Here is a 19,004-nt window from a genome sequence, read left to right as displayed (position 1 = left end):
AAAAAAAAACCCTAAACAGTGGCATTGTTAGGGCAAACACGGACCTGCCTGCTTGCTCCACCCAGTTTAATGTGTTGGAAGTCTGTTCACTGCCTCTGAGACTGCCAGGTGGGAGCCACACTCACCACCTCAACTCTGATAACCAGTTGACCCATGCAACCAAGTAACTTGCAGCATGGTGCCCACAAACTCCATTTAAGTGCTTGGCCTCCTGAAAGAGCCAGTGTTTGCACTGGCACCACGGCCCAGAAAGCCACTGTTTTAAAAACAAGTGGCTTTTTTTTTTCCTGCTACCACTGAATCAGGAAAACCTCTCTTAAAGGAGCCACAGTGTTAAGCCATGATTAAGTCTGTTTATTTTTTCTTTCTAGAATTCCTTTCCAAACTCTCTCAGGTTTTAAGTGGATTTTAGTTGGCCATGTTGTCACCAATTTGTTGTAGGAAGGCCGCATGTTTGTTCCCTGCGGCTCAGCCCCTAAATAACCACATGGAAACTATATTATTTGCAATATTGTTTGTCCAATAGCTTAAGTGTATTTCTATTTGTTGTAGGTGGAGGCCGCTAGTTTGTTTTCAGCTGCTCAGCCCCAAAATAATCACATAGAAACCATATTATTTGCAATACTGTTTGGCCAATAACTTAAGCATATTTCTACCTTGCTCCTATATCCTAAACTAACCCATCTCCATTATTCTGTGCATCACCATGAGGTTGTGGCCTACCAGCAAAGTTTCGGTGCGCTCCAGTGGAGGCTTCTGCCCCCAGCAGGGCTACATGCCTTCTCACTGATTTCCGCCATCTTTCTCCCAGCATTCAGTTTAGTTTTCTCCACCTAGTTCTACCCTATCAACAGGCCAAGGCAGTTTCCTTATTCATTAGCCAAGAGAAGCAACACATACAGAAGGACCTCCCACACCAATAGACCTCTGTGAAAAACACATATGCTTGTCGATTCCTCTTCACATCCCACCCCTCAAGAATGCAGAACATTCCCTGTGTAAGGAGGCGGAGACTGAGGCTCTGGGCTCATGCTAATAGATACTGAATGTATCCAATGGGGATACATGCTTCTGTTTCAACTGGCAGCTGAATATCAGATGATATAATCCTCTTTCTGACTTCTCCCCACACCTACCTCTCACTGTAGTTCAGATCACGCCTGGGGTGTAAGAGAACAAAGCAGATAAAACGGTATGAAAAGTGTAGTTATGTAGTAGTAGTAGCCTTACTAGGATATTTGAGATTATATTTGCTGATCTGGCTGATCAGTTACACAGTGGATCATTTGAGCAGTTACATTCTGTCCCTCATTTCTGTGTGAGAATCTAATTTATTTAGATTAATTTACTATAGGGATAAGGTGTAGAGCAAATGATGAAGTCATTAGTGGAACAGAACTGAGTGCCTTATGGCCCACATGGATTCACTTTGAATTTCCTGCTGTCCAGTCAGGTACCTGTAGATGCAATTGGAGAGGTGCTTTGGGGCCATTCTCAAATGTCAATTTTTCTCAGAGACACACTCACTTTGAATTTCTGGTTAGTCAGAAATGGGTGCTGCTTGAAGCACTGGGTCTTGAATATTTTAACTACTTTCTAGTGTTTTTCTCTCTTAAGTTCTCAATGTGGCTAACAGCATCATTCTCATGTTTGTCAGGTACATTGTCTTAATTTCCTTGGGGTCTGTACCCTAGCTGTAGACTGAGGTATCTTACTAGAGCATGAAGCTGGCCTTGAGGGTACACTCTAGCTTATGTTGTTTCTCTACTGTCTTCTTAGATCGTATACTTATTTACATAACTTGGAAGTCCTATATACCATGGCATGCATGTGGAGGTCAAAGGACAGCTTGTGAGAATCAGGTCTTTCCTTCCTCCACCATGTGGATTCTGGGCATCAAACTCAGGTCATCATTCTTGTGGGCAAGCACGTTTACCAACCAAGCAATCTTGCCCTCATCCTTTATTTAGGATACCATGCACACTCCTTACTCTGTTTGCAAGGCCTTTCTCACCGAAGCCTGCTTAGAAACCTTTAGATCAGATACATAAGCATCCTAGACCACAGCATAATCATACACACCTGTGTACAAAAACACACAAATGCACACTCAAACAGAAATACTCAACACACCAAATGCACACTCAAACAGAAATCCACACTGTATTTCTTTTGGCACTTTTACTCCTGACTTTCTTCAACCTAAAACTCCCTCAAAGCTACCTCCCAACTCTTGTTATCATTCAGGATCAAACTGAATGCCACACCCTCACCTCAGCATCTTGCTCTTTTTCTTAGCCAGGTTTGTTTGTATGCTATTTTTTTTGAAACATCTTGTTTTATAGCGTAGGTCAGCAGTTCTCAACTTGTGGGTCATTACCTTTTGGGAGCTGCATATCAGATATCCCATATATCATCTGTTATGTTATAATTCAGTAGCAAAATTACAATTACAAAGTATCAACAAAATAATTTTATGATTGGGGTCACCACAACATGAGAAACTGTATTAAAGAGTCACAGAGTTAGGGAGGTTAAGAACCACTGCTCTGTAGCTGTATAGCCGACGACTATATCTGAACGTCACCGAGGCACCTAAAGTGTGACCTGTTAACAGAATTAGCAGCCAGTGTCTTAAGCTCATCTTGTACTGGTCTGCCTGCCTGATTGACACCATCACCCTTCTAACTTACCCTGGAGTTATTTGTCTTATTTTCCTCATTCTGTGGCTTTGGTGTGGAACGTGGGCATCTTTCATGTGAGCTGTCTCACCAGCAAGTTTTTACTCTCTTAATAGTGTCCTCACTGCTGTTCAAGTGACTTTCTAAAACACAAGTTTGATGTAGTAACTTGAGCCATTCTTTAATTTTTTTTCATTTTATTTTATGTGTATGGGTGTGTGCAATGCTCACAGAGGCCAGAAGATGGTGTTAGATACCCTGGAATGGAGTTATGAATAGTTGTGAGCTACCATATGGGTGCCAGGAATTGAACCCTGGGAGAGAAACCAGGGCTTCTTAATCATTGAGCTCTCTCCCCAGCCACCTATTTTATAGTAGTTCTACAGTCTTTTAGAGTATAGATTCCATAATCTCTGTAGAAGGAGTTATGGGCTGCGTTCCTGCCACCTGGCTCCCTGCCGCCTGGCTATCTTATGCCCCGAAATTACGACACACAAACTGTATTTTTTTAAACACTGCTTAGCCCATTAGCTTTAGCCCTTACTGGCTAATTCTTATATCCCAATCAACCCATCTCTAATAATCTATGTAGCACCAGTCTTACCAGGAAAGATTCATCATGTCTGACCTGGTGGCTTGCTTCATCGCATCTGACCCAGAGAGGAGAGCTATGGAGTCTGAGCTCACTTCCTCTTCCTCCCAGCATTCTGTTCTGTTTACTCTACCCACCTAAAGGCTGGCCTATCAAATGGGCCAAGGCAGTTTCTTTATTAGCCAATGACCTTCCTCCATCAAATCTCAGTGCATTTCATGGGATCATTCTTATCATCTGGCTCATGCTGGGTTTTTTTTTTTTGTTTTGTTTTGTTTTGTTTTTTTGGTTTTTTGAGACAGGGTTTCTCTGTGGCTTTGGAGCCTGTCCTGGAACTCGCTCTGTAGACCAGGCTGGTCTCGAACTCACAGAGATCCGCCTGCCTCTGCCTCCCGAGTGCTGGGATTAAAGGCGTGCGCCACCATCGCCCGGCTTCATGCTGGTTTTTTTCCCCCAATGTCATCTTCCACTTAAAATGTGTACTTCATGCTCTTGTCAAATCAAACTATTCTTTGTTTCAGAAAGAGGCTACCTTTTTTATTTTTTAATTTTTATTTAAAACCTCTTTTCATATTCTCCATCTGTTTCTAGGATTTACACCCAATCTGTGAATTTAACTTTGAGAATACTAGCCCTCCTGAAAAATTCTACTTCAAAGGAATTTTTCCAAGGCTTGCCAACAAACTGCCTTGTCTTGTCTGGGTGGTAGCCTCGTGATGTGATGGTATTCTCTGAGTTTTATTTATTCCAGGAGAACTGATATTATTGCACCCTTCTGTGCCAACTGAGGAAAGCATTTATAATTGCTGAATTGTGACCTCGCTTGTCTTGTAGTGTCTAGACGACATTTGCACTAACTGGGATGGGATTTCTGTGAAGACAAAAGCCCTAGATTTCTGTAATGCCAGAAACAATACTCACACCCTAACAAGAATCAGTTGAGGCAAATTATTTAGAAGAACGTTTCATGACAACACAGGAGGAAAGCAGTACCCAAAATAGGTAGATATGTGGGTACCTAGAGATACAGATAACATACTTACTTTTAAACTATATATATGGCATGGGGTTTTAATTTTATTGGAATTCTTTTGTTTCTTCAAAACTGTGCCAAGTGTTCTGAAAATAAAAAGAGTTAAAATAAATATCTACTTGGAAAAATTTTTGTGATTAATTTGCTTTTACTTTGAAAAGAATAAAGGTACAGAGAATGTAAGTACTATTCATGTCTAAATAGTCCTTGCTAGTTTTTAAATAGAGAGGACTATATTGGAAAGTGTGTTGATGTGCTGTTTTGTTTTGTTTTGCTGGCACTAACATTTTTAGGCAAATGATTCATTAACAGTAAATTAATATGTTAAAATGAATTAAAAGAAAATGCATTTAGTTACACAATTTTTAAGAGGTAAGTATACCAGAGCATACATATAAACTTTAGTGTCCTTATTTATTTGAGAAATAAGAGCAATCGGACCTTTAGGAGACCTTTTGGTTTCATCAACTCTTTAGAGTGCTGCTTGAAAAAGATAAGGGAATCTCTGTTTGACCTGTCCACATGTCAAAAGAGGGCAACCTATGAAATACTAGCTAGCCCAGTCTGCTCGTCTTTCATAAGCCATAAAGCCTTCGTGCTGTGCTCCATATTGAATCTTAATGCAGACATGCTGTTCATGTTTAAATAGTCCTTGTTAGTTTTTAAGTAGAGAGGACTATCTCGGAAATATACCTTATTTAAAATAAATAATGTTAATGATTAATAACAAATAATAAACAATAACAATTTAAAACAAATAGTAATAAAGAACAAATAAACGATATTTATTTGAAATAAATAGACTATTTTGACATGAGAAGAATGGTCCCTTTTCCCATTATTTTCATAATGTGAACTCACATTCCTTCCCTACAGGACACTGGATCTGTGGACTGGGCTTAGATACAGGTCTTGGGGTCCTTACACCTATTCCTGAATACGTGGGAAAAGGCTGCTGCAGATCTAGCTTCTGAGGAGCTGAAGGGGTCCAATTAGAATATGTTTATCAAACCAGAAAAACCTTAAAGCTGCGCCACATGTCTGTTTATGATGTAGATCTATGAAGTCCCATCCAGGGCTGGTTCAGTTGGTGCTCTGTCATTGCTCATTGTGAATTACCAGTGTGAACCTAGTCCACGGGTAGCTTCCAGAAAGAGAGCATCACAGTCGTCCAACACTGTTCATTTTGCATGTTCATGCTCTTTGAAAATAAACAACCTGCTCATCCATTTCCTCCGGTTCCCATTTATTCTCATCCTTGAGCAGTAGTCACCCCTTTAGCTGCACTCCTTGCCAATTCACAAGTCCACATCAATTCTTTGTGAATATGGTTTTAAAAAAAAATTATTCTATTTTTGAGATTATATCATTCCATTATCTTCTCCCTCCAAACCCTTGCACATATCTCTCCTTGCTCTCTTTCAAATTCATGGCCTCTTGTTTTCATTAATGTTGTTACATACATAAATGTACACAATTACATCTGAAACACGTGAATACAGCCTGCTCAATCTGTGTAATGTTACCTGTATTTCAAGGCTGACTGGCATTGGAAATCAATTGTAGATTCTTTTCTGGAGAAGACTATTTCTCCCACTCTCTGCATTTCTTAACTGTCTATAGTTTTTGTGTAGGGTTGAGGCCTCATGGGCTTTTGGATGTCTGCTGTGTTGTGCTTGCTCAGGTCATGTTTAGGTAGTCATGTTGGTGAGACTTTGTATGTACAGCTTCGGATACTCTTAGGAAACACAATCTCATAGGGAATTTCCTGTTCTTCTAGCTTTTACAAACCTTCTCTCCCTTTTCCACAGTGATCCCCAAGCCTTAAGTATAGAAGTTATATTGTAGATATTTCTATTGGGACTGGGTTCCGCAACCCTGTGTTTCGACTGTTTGTGGTTTTCTCTAGTGTTTTCTATCTGTTGCAAAGAGAAGTTTCCTTGATGAGGGGTGAGGACAACATTTATCCATGTGTGTAAGGACAAATATTAAGAAGGTAATTAGGAATTATGCTTGTCTAGTAAAGTGGTGGCTGTAGATTCTCCTCTGAGATCCATGGCTTCACTAGCCCTGGGTAGTTGTCTAGGTTCCCAGTACCACTCATAATTTCCCTTCGTTACCACTAAGGTATGTGTGCCACTACTGTATCTTAAGGTTGTTCATGTTTGCCCTTGTTGTGGATTATAGAAATCATAACTGGGTGGGATTATTGGTTGCTTTCTTCTTTTGGAAATTTGCATGGTGTTTTCAGGTTAGTTTCAGTGCTGGGGGTTCTGGGCCCTGTTTCTGAAGTGTATGGTGTCTTCAGCAGTAAGCACTTACCTTCCTACCTCTTGGGGACAACCAGGGGAAGTAGTAATAGCCTATAATGTTTTGGGAGTTTTTTTGGAAAGCTCTGACCAACAGCTCAAAGGAGGACTTCTCATATGTGGGTCAGGTGTTTTTGTGAGATGGTCATTGGCCCTAGTGGGAACATCATCAGCCCAATTGGGAAAATTTCGCTTCAACTCCTTTACTGTTGGTGGGACCGCAGTCCGATTTGGTCTGAAAGTCAGTATTGGAGAGTTCTCAAGAAGCTTAAAATAAACCCACCATATGACCCGTGTAGTCAGACTTTCCTTAAAATAAACCCACCATATGACCCAGTGTAGTCAGACTTTCCTTTGTGGGACTGCCAGCCTGCAAATAACGACATAGACATGTATTGTTCATTATGAAAGCTTGGCCTTAGCTTAGGCTTGTTGCGACTAGCTCTTGTAACTCAAACTAACCTGTTTCTATTTATTCATTTACATCCTGCCTTGTGACTTTCACCTCTCTCGCATTCTCTAAGTCTGACGTGTTCTGCATCTCACTGGTGTCTGTGGCATGCCTAGATTTATCTCCAGTTCCTCTCTCTCCCCAGAAGTCCCGCCTATTTTCTCCTGCCTAGCTATTGGCCACTCATCTCTTTATTAAACCAATCAGGTGCCTTGGGCAGGTGAGGCAAAACATAGAAACATCTTTATACAGTGTAAACAGATATCCCACAAGAAGCCAGCTATACCATTCCTTGGGATATGCCCAAAGGAAAGGTCTCAGTATCCCCCTTCACAGCTGATGTGGGAGTGTCATATATCAATCTGTTGATTTCATTGGTTAAGCAATAAAGAAACTGCTTGGCCCTGATAGGTTAAAACATAGGTGGGAGGAGTAAACAGAACAGAATGCTGGGAGGAAGAGGAAGTGAGCTCAGACTCGACAGCTCTGCTCTCTGGAGCAGAGATGCCATGCCCCCCTCTCCTGGGTAGACGTGATAGCTCTGTTCTCTGAGGCAGACGCGATTCAGCTCCGACCCAGGATGGACATAGGCTAGAATCTTCCTGGTAAGCACACCTTGGGGTGCAACACAGATGATTAGAAATGGGCTAAATTAATATGTCAGAATTAGCCTAGAAAAGGCTAGATAGAAATGGGCCAAGCAGTGTTTAAATGAATACAGTTTGTGTGTTGTTATTTTGGGCATAAACTAGCAGGTGGCCGGGGTGCTGGGGATGCAGCCCCGCCGCTCATATTACAACACACAGCCACTTACCCAGCCACTTTCATCACGCTCTGTTCACAATAGCCAGGAAATGGAAACAACCAAAATGACCTTCAGTGATGGTGAATGGACAGAGGAAATGTGGTACATATACACTTTGGGACAGTACTCAGCTGGAAAGAAAAATGAAATTGTGAACATTGCAGGTAAAGGGAGGGGGGACTAGAAAGATCATATTGAGTGAAACCCAAAGACCCAGAACACTGAACAGCATGTTCTCTCTCATTGAAGGTTCCCACCTCCAAATCTTCAGACTTGAGTACATTTCCTCGAGTGGCTGCAGAAACCAAAGTAAAAAGGGACCATTGTCTCCTCACTGTAGTTGCTAAGTATACGTATATGAATTTCCTGTCAAATGTGTATTCATAAAGATTATTGTGGGTTTACATAAAAGCTAGGACATTGTCCTTATTTCTGTGGAACTAGAACACCTTAATACTTTTTAAACAAGAAGACCTTTCTTACTTTTTTTTCTACCAAGAGAGTCCAAAGTTTCAGATGCTTGTGTCAGTTGAGTTGCTTGTGTAGTCTTTTGAGAAAAATTAAACCAAGATCTAAGTGATTTCCATGCAAAATTAATGCTTCCCCCGACTTCTGCCAAGTGCTGTGATGCATTTATGCAGCAGATGCCAGAAAGTTTAGAACTTGTATCTGGAAACAGTCCAAAATTCTAAGACAGAAAGCATTTGTGCCTGGGGCAATGTAATGACCCCACCTGTGTCTCTTTCTTGTCTTCTGGATATTTTCATTTTATGTCCAGAAAGGCTCAGGCAGGCCCTCCTTCTATTTTTAAATCTTCCCTCTGAAACAGTTTTAATTTTACAAGTCTAGATCTCACTCCAAGTTTCAGAATATGTGCGCTACAGCATAAAATGTCCTGACAGAGACCTAATGGCCTAGCACTTCAGCATCTATTTTTTAGACACGAATTGAGAGACTTGGAGCCATAAAACTATTGTGTCTATCTATCAGATGTTGTATGAGCTTGTATTTCACACATCTGTATGCTAGGTAAATTACTTTCCACTTTCTCATTATTTTAATAAATAGCCCAACCTGTTAATAAACTAAAATAAATGGAAATACTTAGTTGTTGGATTTATTTGCTTTGTTTTTTATTTATGATCTAGGGGGAAACCAGAAAGGAACAAGTATTTATTGAGTGCCTATTGTGTTCCAAATATTGTCCTAGATATGTTTACTTCCCTAATCTCATTTGGTCCTCACAGCCCCTCATTATCCCAGTTGTAGAGATGATGAACTTTAAACAAGCCACATGATGACTCTTTATACTTGTGTGGGGTCTTTCTCATCATACGTCTAAAGCCATCTGTCATTGGGGATGCTGAGTTATAAAAAGGAGAAGTTGACTATTTATCCTGACCACTGCAGAGCTGGGGACAGAAAAATGAAAACACATGTAGTATTTCTCGATGCTTTGTGATTGTTAATTATGGGAAACAGTTAATAGAGATAGGGAACAAGTAAACAATACAGGACACCTTCAGCAAGAGGCAGGCATTTCTAATGCTTGAATACAAATAATGCTGTTTCAGTGGACATCCATGTACAAAACCATTAGTCTTGATCCATACAGCCTGTTCAGTTAGATGATCTAGTTATAAAATTTAAAACTATAAAGTTTACAGAAGAAATAAAGGAAATTTCTATGATTTTTTTGGTTAGTTATGAACCTTTTAAGTATGTGACTTCCAAATACTGATGATTTAAAGTGTATAAAAACTTTAAGGAGGAGGCTTTAGTTTAATTGTTAGATTGCTGGCCTCGCATATTCAAAGCTCTGGAATTCTCAGTACCGTGTAGACTAGGCATGATGACACACATTTTTAATACGGGCACAAAGGAGGTAGAGGTAGGATAGCAAAAGTTCCAGGTCTTTTGGGATGTTTGAGAGTCAATCTCAAAGAATTTTTTAAATATTTGCTTATTTTATGTGTATGTGTGTTTTGCCTCCTTGAATGTTTGCAAACCACATGCTTATCATCAGATTTGAACAATTCCTTTACCAAAGGGGGGAAAAAATATTGTGTGGAACAATCCTCAACATCACTAGGCATTTTGGAACTGAAAATTAAATTCATAATGTATGGTGCTCAACTTCATATTCAGGTTACTGCCAGCCAAAAGAGTAAAGAATCAGAAGGAACTGTAACCTTCTGAGAAGCTTCCTTGAGATCCTCTCTCATTTACACCCCATTGTTCAAAACTAGCTGTACACGAGTCTGTGAAATGCAGACACTGAAGAGAAAAACCAGAAGGTTGTGTTACAGGCTTTAAGAGGTCTTACTGCCAAGTTACCTTGTAGCCCAGTGCTCTTTACTCCTGTTTCTGAACCCTTGTTTGAGCTTACCCTAGGCAGTATGGCCTTTTTTGTAGGGGGCAGTAGACCCCTGAACCCTTGACTTGGTTTGCCTCAGACCCTTTGCCTGCTGAAGTGAACTGAGTACAAACAGCTTGTTTTCCTGTATCTGCAGCTGCTTTGAGCACGAGACCCTCATGAAATCCTGATGGCAGGAGAGTGGTTTCTGGTGGGTTTATAGCTGTAAATCCTGGGAGCTGGGGCGTGGCTATCAGTTAAAGATCCCTATATAAGCTTCCCTGGAGCACAGTAAAGATGGCATTTTTGTTTCAAGGATGACCGTGTCCTTGTGTCTCTGTCTGTGTGCATAAGTGTTTAAATCTCCAGCCTCTTTCCCCGCCTCACATCTGGTCCCGTAGTGCAGGCGCTACACTTTTCCTTTCCTTTTTTTTTTTTTTTGAGGCAGGGTCATGCTACATAACTCAGGCTAGCTTCTACCTTGCAATCCTGCTGTTAAGACTTCCGAGTGTTGCATCTACAGGTGTGTGCCATCACTTTTAGCTAGCACCGTCTTAAAATAAGATACAGCACTTAGTTGACAACTCTAATACTTGAGTTTTGATCATTTTAAGGAGTTGTTAAAGGTATTATACTTTGAAACAGTTTAGATTTTGGAGTGTTGTAGGTTTTGGACTTTTAGGTTAAAGATGATAACTTCCATTTCATGATTAAATATTAGAATTCAACAGTAATATTGTCATGAGTTTTCTCATTGTGATTTTTTTTTCTTTTGACAGGATAGGGTCTCAGTTTTGCTCTAGATCTCACTATATAGCTCAGGTTAGTTTTGACCTCTTGGCAGGCTTCCTACTTCAGCCTTCTGAGTGCTGGGATTTTAGGAACAAGCCACCACATCCAACTAGTGGGGAAGTTTTAAATTATATATTTGACTTTTTACATATATATTGTATTATATAAATATATATTTTAGTAATATATTTGAATTAATATAAATGAATTAATCTGGATTTTTTGGGCAAACTCTGATTGTTACCTGTTTCTGGAAAATTTGTTCACTTTGTCTAAATTGTCAAATTTATTTACTTATCTCTTTATTTCTTTTAAATTAGATTGATTCAATGTAGCCACTTTGGGAAGAAGGATGAGAAAATGCAACTTCTCCCCCAAGTTCACCTCTGGGGTTCTGACTCGAGATTAGGGTTTATTTAAAATCAAGAGACATACATAGCTAAGCAGTCCAGCACAAAGTTCATTTTTTAAAATTTGTTCCTAAAATACCGATAGACATCTTACTGCTGTCACGCTCTTGGGATGGTATGCTCATTTAGGACACTCATGTCCATAGTGTCTACACTCCATCTTACGTTCATCACATTGTTCCTACGGCTTTTCTTAATTCTAATAAAAGGGACTGTTCTATACATTTTATCTCCATTGTCACGGTGGTTTTGTATAATAGTGTTAGCGATTGTGGTGAGATTTACCAACTGCATCTTTAACTTTTCAAAGTCTTTCTTCCACTCTCTGCCTCAGCCTGTGCGTTAGCACTGTCTTTTGTTTTATTTGAACATGTATTCTTAGCCTCCTGATATGTGATTTTAATATTGCTTATTGCCATGTGGTTTTTAAAGAGACTTGAACATCTTTTAAAATGTCTTTTATGTTTGCCTTCAGTTTCCTTGCGTAGATTGGGGCTTCTATTTGTTTTTGGATTTTACTTTGAAGAGCTTCTTTTAACATACCTTGTATCACATATTAGGTAGCAGTAAGGTATCTCAGATTTGTCTTTTGGAAAGGCCTTGATTTTGGCTTGCTTTTTAAACATATTTTCATTGTCTATAAAACATTAGATTTCTCCCCGCCCCCACCAAACTTTAAAGGTGTTCTTTGTGTCTTAACTGCATAGTTTCTACCAGGAAGTTTTGACCTCATCTTTGTTTTTCTGTATCTAATAATGTGGTCTATTTAAGCCTCCTTCAGGGCAGTGCTCCTGTCCCTGGAGTGAGTAGGAGTTTATTCTGCTGTGCCCCAGTCCTAGCTGCTGTGACTTGCCCTTGGCGAAAGCTGGGAGGCCAAGAGCTATGCTTCTGTTTATCCCCCAGAGGCATGGGGTCTGTGTTTGGGTGCTAAAGTGGGGCATGAATTTTTCTTTCTTTTTTTTTAGTTTAGTGCATTTTATGGTATATACTATAGAGCAGTTCATTGACACTTGCAGATAAGTTAAAAATTAATGTACATTCAATAGGAGGCACATGCCTAACAGCTCTCCTGATCAAGATATACAATTGTAAGAGCTTGGAATCAATTGCATTATAGGGCATGGACTATAAATAACTGATAGATTTGAAGTAGAATTTGCTATTTGCTTTTTGATTTGATGGCATCAAATGGTTTGCTTCATTTTTTTTTTCATTATACATACCCAATTCAAGTTCCCAGTCCCTCCCCTCCTCCCATTCCCTCCACTCACCCACCACCCCACTCCCATCTACTCCTCAGAGAGGGTAAGGAACATTGCTTTGGGGAAGGCCCAAGGCCCTCCCTACTATATCTAGGCTGAGTAAGGTATCCGCCCAAAGGGAATTAGGGTCCCAAAAAGCCAGGACAAACAGCAGGAATAAATCCTGGTACCACTGCCAGTGGCCCCACAGTCTGCCCCAGCCATGCAACTGTCACCCATATTCAGAGTTTGGTCCTATGTTTGTTCCTTCCCAGTCTGGCTGGTGTTGGAGAGCTCCCATTAGCTCAGGTAGACTGTTTCAGTGGGTGTCCCCATCATGGTCTTGACCTCTTTGCTCATATTATCACTCCTCCCACTCTTCAACTGGACTTTGGGAACTTAGTCCAGTGCTCCAGTGCAGGTCTCTGCCTCTTTATCTCTATGAATATTCATAAATGTGGCTTTCTTATAGTATATAAAAAAAATCCTTAAAAGAAAGGTGTCGCTCAATAAAATCAATTAAAATAAAAAGAAATTCCCCCCTCCCCCAAAAGAAATAAAAAGTAGTCTTTATGGACCTTTTCTTTCAGTCTGTTGTTAATAAATGATATTCCCTCTTTTCCTTTTAGGACTGTAAGGCTCTGGGAAGTCGAAAATCCAAAGAAGCAAAAAAGCGTTTTTAAACCTCGGACAATGCAGGGTAAAAAGGTCATTCCCACTACATGCACGTACAGTAGAGATGGGAACCTGGTGGCAGCCGCCTGCCAGAACGGAAGCATACAGATCTGGGATCGAAACTTGACAGTAAGCCAAAGCCTTTTTTGTTTGGTTGTGTTATTTGAGATGGGGTTTCTTTATGTAGCCCTGGATGTTCTGCTGTCCTTAAAGTCACTATGTACACCTGACTGACTTTGAGTTCACAGAGACAGGCCTGCCTCTGCCTCTAGAGTGCTGAATTAAAGATGTCTATCACCATACCCAGCTGAAGTCAATGACTTTTAAATCTTTTTTTTTTTTTTTAACAGCGGATACCTAAAGCATAAAGACAAACATCTTGTTAAAATACTATGAATTTCAATTTCCTGAATTTAGAATACTTTAAGCTGCAGTATTAATTTATCAAGTGCTGTGGTTTTTTAAATAATAATCAGTATTTCAGCCAACATTCCAGCTCTGATTTAGAATGTAATATTAAAATAAATTCACCCCTTTGATATAAAACTTAAAAAGCATAGTATAGCTTATTATATAAAAATCTCAATTTCACTTTGAAAAGAAATGCTTGTCCAAAATACAGAACAGTACTGAACAGAGAACCAGAAAACACTTTTTAAAGGGTATAAGAAAACTGAAAAATCTAAAATTATTTCAGTTGTTTTATAATGATTTCTATAATAATTTAGATAATGTTTTATTTTAATACTCTTTCCTATGCCAGACTATTTTAATAGGTTTAAGTTTTTTTTCTATAGTTTTAGCTAATAAATTTTGAACTGAAATAGATGATACAATCTGCAGAAACAATGAAAGTGAAAGCTCTTAACTCTTTCTGTAGATTACCAATAAGCTTTAAAAGCCTTGTGTTAGTGTAGGTGGCAAAAGGAAAATATTTCATAGCTAAAAGAGTCGCGACCACCAGTATTAAAGTTGCATGCAAATGTTGTAAGATCTTTTACGTTTTGTTTACTTGTTTGTGTGGTTTGTTGGGGGTATACTTGTCCATGGTGCGTGTGTAGATGCCAGAGGACAGCTTGCTGGACTCTGTTCCTCCTTTTACTATGGGACCCAGCAGTCACCCCTAAGTCACTTGTAGACTTGTGGGCAAGTGTCCTTTACCCACCGTGCATCTGACTGCCGCTACAGACGTTGCGATACAGTTTGAATTCTTTACTTGAATAAAAGGTTCTTGTCAAATTATTAATTAGTATTTATTGAATATATTTTATATGCTATATCATATTCTAGGTTTTAAGAGCATTGGTAAAAAATTTCCTGCCCTCATGGAGTTCACATTTGAATTTTAAAAATGTTTATTAAAGGAGACTAGAGAGAGGGCTCAGCCGTGAAGAGCACTGGCTGCTCTTCTAGAGGACCCAGGTTCAATTCTCATATCCATTTGTGGCTCACAGCTGTCTGTAACGCTAGTTTTATGGAATCCAATGCCCTCTTCTGGCCTTGGAGGGCACCAGACACATGATACAGAAACACATGCGGGCAAAACATCCATGTACATAAAACATACATAAAATAAAAACTATCTTTCCAGCTTTGTTCCTCAAACGGTTATGAATAGGACCCTAGGGAGGTTAAGTCCTTTGTGTTGAAATAAGGTAAAGTGTAATGATGGGGGAAACCCTACTGATAATGCTGGAAATATCTTCGGCATTTTCTGTTTGTCAGATCTTTTTATTTCTGTTTTCATCTCCACTGTAAACTCCATAAAGCTTCATAACAGCACACGGATTTTAAAATGCCTTTGAATTGTAAACTGAATTTTAACCAAGCAGTAAATCTTCTAGTAACTGGCTTTCATCGTCTGTGGGTACTGCTAACTTAAACAACACGTAGTTTTCTTATGGAGCTTTAAGAATAGTGTTTTCAGAATACTATACACACAGGTGTCTTTTTCTTAGGAGCTGTTTTTGTTATTACTATTTTTTTTTAATAAAATTGAGTGTAATTTTTGAAGATCAGTCTCACATATCTTGAAATAATGGCAGTTTGTCGTTTCCAGTTTTGTGGAAAACAGAGCAAGGTGTGAGGCTCAGTGTTCTAAGCCATCTGCTAAGGGAGCAGGGCCTAAGACACCCTGCTGATCCCAGTCTTTAATTCTGTTTTGCTGACTTTAGTAACATGTGAACATGTAGTTTACTAGACTGTATCCTATTTGTTATATTTTACTCGTTTTTATATTAGTGTATTAGTATAATCTGGAAACAAAATAAGAAGAAAAAAACTTCACTATCAGGAAATACTCTGATTTAAAACAGATTTTAAAATAATTTTGAATTGTCATTTGAACTCACTCTGTCTGTCTATCTATCTATCTATCTATCTATCTATCTATCTATCTATCTATCTATCTATCTATCTATCTATCTTCCATCCAAATCACAGAAGCATGACAGCTGAAGGGAGAAAAGGTCTTTACACAGGGCCAAAGGTAGTGTGATGGCACATTTGTGATGAGTAGGTGAAGCTGTCATAGTTGCCACCTTTAATCCTGGAGCTCACATTTAATTCCCTTCAACATACCTTGAACAAAGCACTTTCTCACAAATGCAGGATCTGCTAGTGACAGTGCTTGTGTCCTGAGGATCTCCCTTTCCTCTAGAGCAGTGTTCTCAACCTTTCTGATTCTGTGGCCCAGTTCCTCATCTTCTGGTGACCCCCAACCTTAAAATCATCTCACTATTTCTTCATAACTGTACTTTTGCTATTGTTATTAATTGTAATGTAAATTCTGATATGCAGGGTATCTGGTATATGACCCCTGTGGAAGGGTTTGTTCAGCCTTCAAAGGGCTGTAACTCACGGTTGAGAACCTCTGCTCTAGACCTACGCTAATCAGTGTGCTAACTATCAGCCACACAGTTTTGCAGGAGTGGGAAACAAATGGGTAATGGCGTGAATGTGGTAAGAAACACATTGCATGCCTGCATGAAAGTCTCATAAAAAGTCTGTTATTACTTAAAACTAATATATGCTGATATAATTTAAAAGAATTTTATAATAGGATATACATGCAGTTTATACTCCTCAAAGAATTTGTTTACTACCTGTGTTTGCTACCTCTCCTCTGTATTCTCCTTGTCCACCATCCTGGTGTTTGTCTACTTGAGGAACATTTTAATTGATATTCTTGTGACCCTATTACCTCACTGAGAACAAGACAAAAGAAATTCAAATGAGAATTGTCTCTGAGCAGGTGGTATCTTGTCTAAAACCCAGAACTGGGGAAGGCAGAGGCCAGAGTAGATAATCCCATTGCCTCCTGGGAGGTGTTCCTTTTGGATAAGCTAGAGATTGAGATTACATTACAGAGTAAGAGTTCTGACATTACCAAGCCAGCAGACCAAAGACACTCTGCCAAAATCTGAAAGGCTTTCTTGAGAGTCTCAAAAGAGTGTTGAATAGTCTCTCTTAGAGTCTCCAGCCAAGTAATTGATAAAAAGCTTAATACAGAGAAGAATAAACTAAAACAAACAGGATATTTTGGAGATGCTGTGGGGTTACTGAGTCTCTGGGGCTGTTACTTGAAGGCTCGTGGGTGCTATCTGCTGCCTTATATAAAATATCTCTCAAGATTTAAAATTTTATTCTTATATATTATTTTCTTTTAAATTTTCATAATGTATCTTTTAAAGGGTACCAACATTTGCACATATTCAGTGTAATGATGTTGAGCTTTATTATGAAATTTTCATACGTGTTTGCCATGTACATTGCTCATGTTCGCTCCCTTGTCACCATCTCTTGCTTTCCCTCTTTCCAAATAGACACCTCTTCATTTTTTTAAAATCTAGATTCTGCATGAGAGAAAACAGACAGTATGTGTTTTTTTGAATCTAGCTATTTTGTGTAACATGATGTTCAGTTCCATAACTCATGTTTGAGATCCTTTTTTTCTCACTTCAAGTATCAAATTCAACCAAACTTGAGAACTTCTTTCTCTAATTTTTCCTGTGGTGCGTGTATCGGGTAGGAGAGTTTATGCGTATGTGTGGAGGTCAGAAATCAGCCTTGGGTGTTGTTCCTCTGGGGCCACCATCCTTGTTTTTGGATGACAGGGTCTGTCTTTGGGACCTGGGGTGCTCCCTTTAGTCTAGTCTTCCTGAGCAGAGAGCCGCTTGCATCCCCTTGGCTCTGCCTCTCCAGGATATGATTACAGGTTCATGCTACCACCCCTAGCTTTCTATGTAGGTGTAGAGTGTTGAGGTCAGACTCTCATGTGTGCATGGCAAACACATTACCAGTTTAGCTATTGCCTTAGCCCCATTTTTCTTGTATTTGGACCTTCTTCTGAAGCTGTCATAGCACCCGAAAAATAAGAACATCATTTCATTTTGTTAGGGTTTCTATATTTTATGTGTATTTACTATGATTGACTTTGAAGAAAGGATTTTTTTTCTTCTCCTTTCTTCTAATACCCAATGCAGTAACCCAAATTTCTTTTAGGTGCAGTGTTAACATGTTAAAAGCTGAAGATTTTGAGAATTTGTGGTACTTTGCCAATTATGGTGTATGCTCATTCCGAGACTTGCTCTGTGATAAATCTGTCATGCATTGTGTATTTTTCAAGAGTCATATAACTCTGACTTAGGAAATATGTTTACATAGTTGTTAATCATTTTCTACTATCTACACATGTGAAGATGTGTGAAGAATTCATTAAAAATTTATCTTTGATATTATTTCTACCAAAAATAATTGCTTTCACATTTGTTTTTAAAATTTCTGTGACATACCACTTTGTGTCAACCTCAGATGTAATGTATGGAGGACCTTTGGGTATCTAATTACTCTATAGTCTATGAATGCAACTCCATCTTTCTTCAGTGGCAGTACACAAGGGTCATTAAATAGAGTTTCCAGAGGCTAAGGTTCACTTATAGCCTTGTCTCCTGTCCCATGTCCTCTGCCAGGTGTCTTTTCCCTTTTTTCTGCAAGACTGATCACTTAATAATTCATAGCCTTCACCCCATTATAGAGAGTCAAGTAAGAGCACTACAATGTTGAGGAAGGATGGTAGTAACTTATGGAGGAAAATAATATTTTCAACAAGTTTTTTAAATACCAAATAATTTGGAAAAGGTTTCTGGTGTCTTACATTGAGGGGGAAAATCCCAGCCTACCTCTGAAAAATACTAAGAACAATGTTAGAAACCCAGATGTAGATGTTTGTCTCTTCTTAGCTTGCTAGTGAGGATCTAGAAGACTATGAAGAGACCCAGGAGAAGTAGAGTGCAGCAGAGTGTATGACAGTGTAGCATGTTTGTAAATGCAACCCGAGGCATATAGGCAAAACGTGGATTATTTGCTACTCGTCAGTACTGAGTTCCTAAGCTAAATAGTATCCTGAGATCAAACTCTACCATGCTACAGAAACTCTTAAGTAGTTTCACCACTAGAAGGGAAAAAGGAGGTCGGCCAATAGTTACTAAGGAGGCGATGCTCTGTGTGTGCCCTGTCCGGGCGCTGTGAGTACATTATCAGTTACAAAATTCATAGCCTAACTAGGTAGGGATCATGCCCTCATGCCATAAATAAATTATTTCAGTTACTGCTTTTTATAAAAAGCATGTCTCTAATTCAAAGCACAGATAAGTAGGGC

At 39.2% G+C, this 19,004-nt stretch overlaps 1 protein-coding gene across 1 annotated transcript in view; it reads left to right on the top strand.

Annotated features, from left to right (window-relative positions):
- The window catches only part of Wdr70 (WD repeat domain 70), a 197,604-nt gene that overhangs the window by 108,759 nt on the left and 69,841 nt on the right, over positions 1 to 19,004 (top strand). Inside the window, exon 10 of the mRNA XM_005356603.3 lies at positions 13,300 to 13,474. Within this exon, the coding sequence (XP_005356660.1) occupies positions 13,300 to 13,474 (175 nt within the window). The remainder of the gene's footprint in view (positions 1 to 13,299; positions 13,475 to 19,004) is intronic.

Source organism: Microtus ochrogaster, chromosome 19, assembly GCF_000317375.1.
Source record: "Microtus ochrogaster isolate Prairie Vole_2 chromosome 19, MicOch1.0, whole genome shotgun sequence".
Classification (NCBI taxonomy): domain Eukaryota; kingdom Metazoa; phylum Chordata; class Mammalia; order Rodentia; family Cricetidae; genus Microtus; species Microtus ochrogaster.
This window is presented reverse-complemented; position numbering and strand designations above follow the sequence as displayed.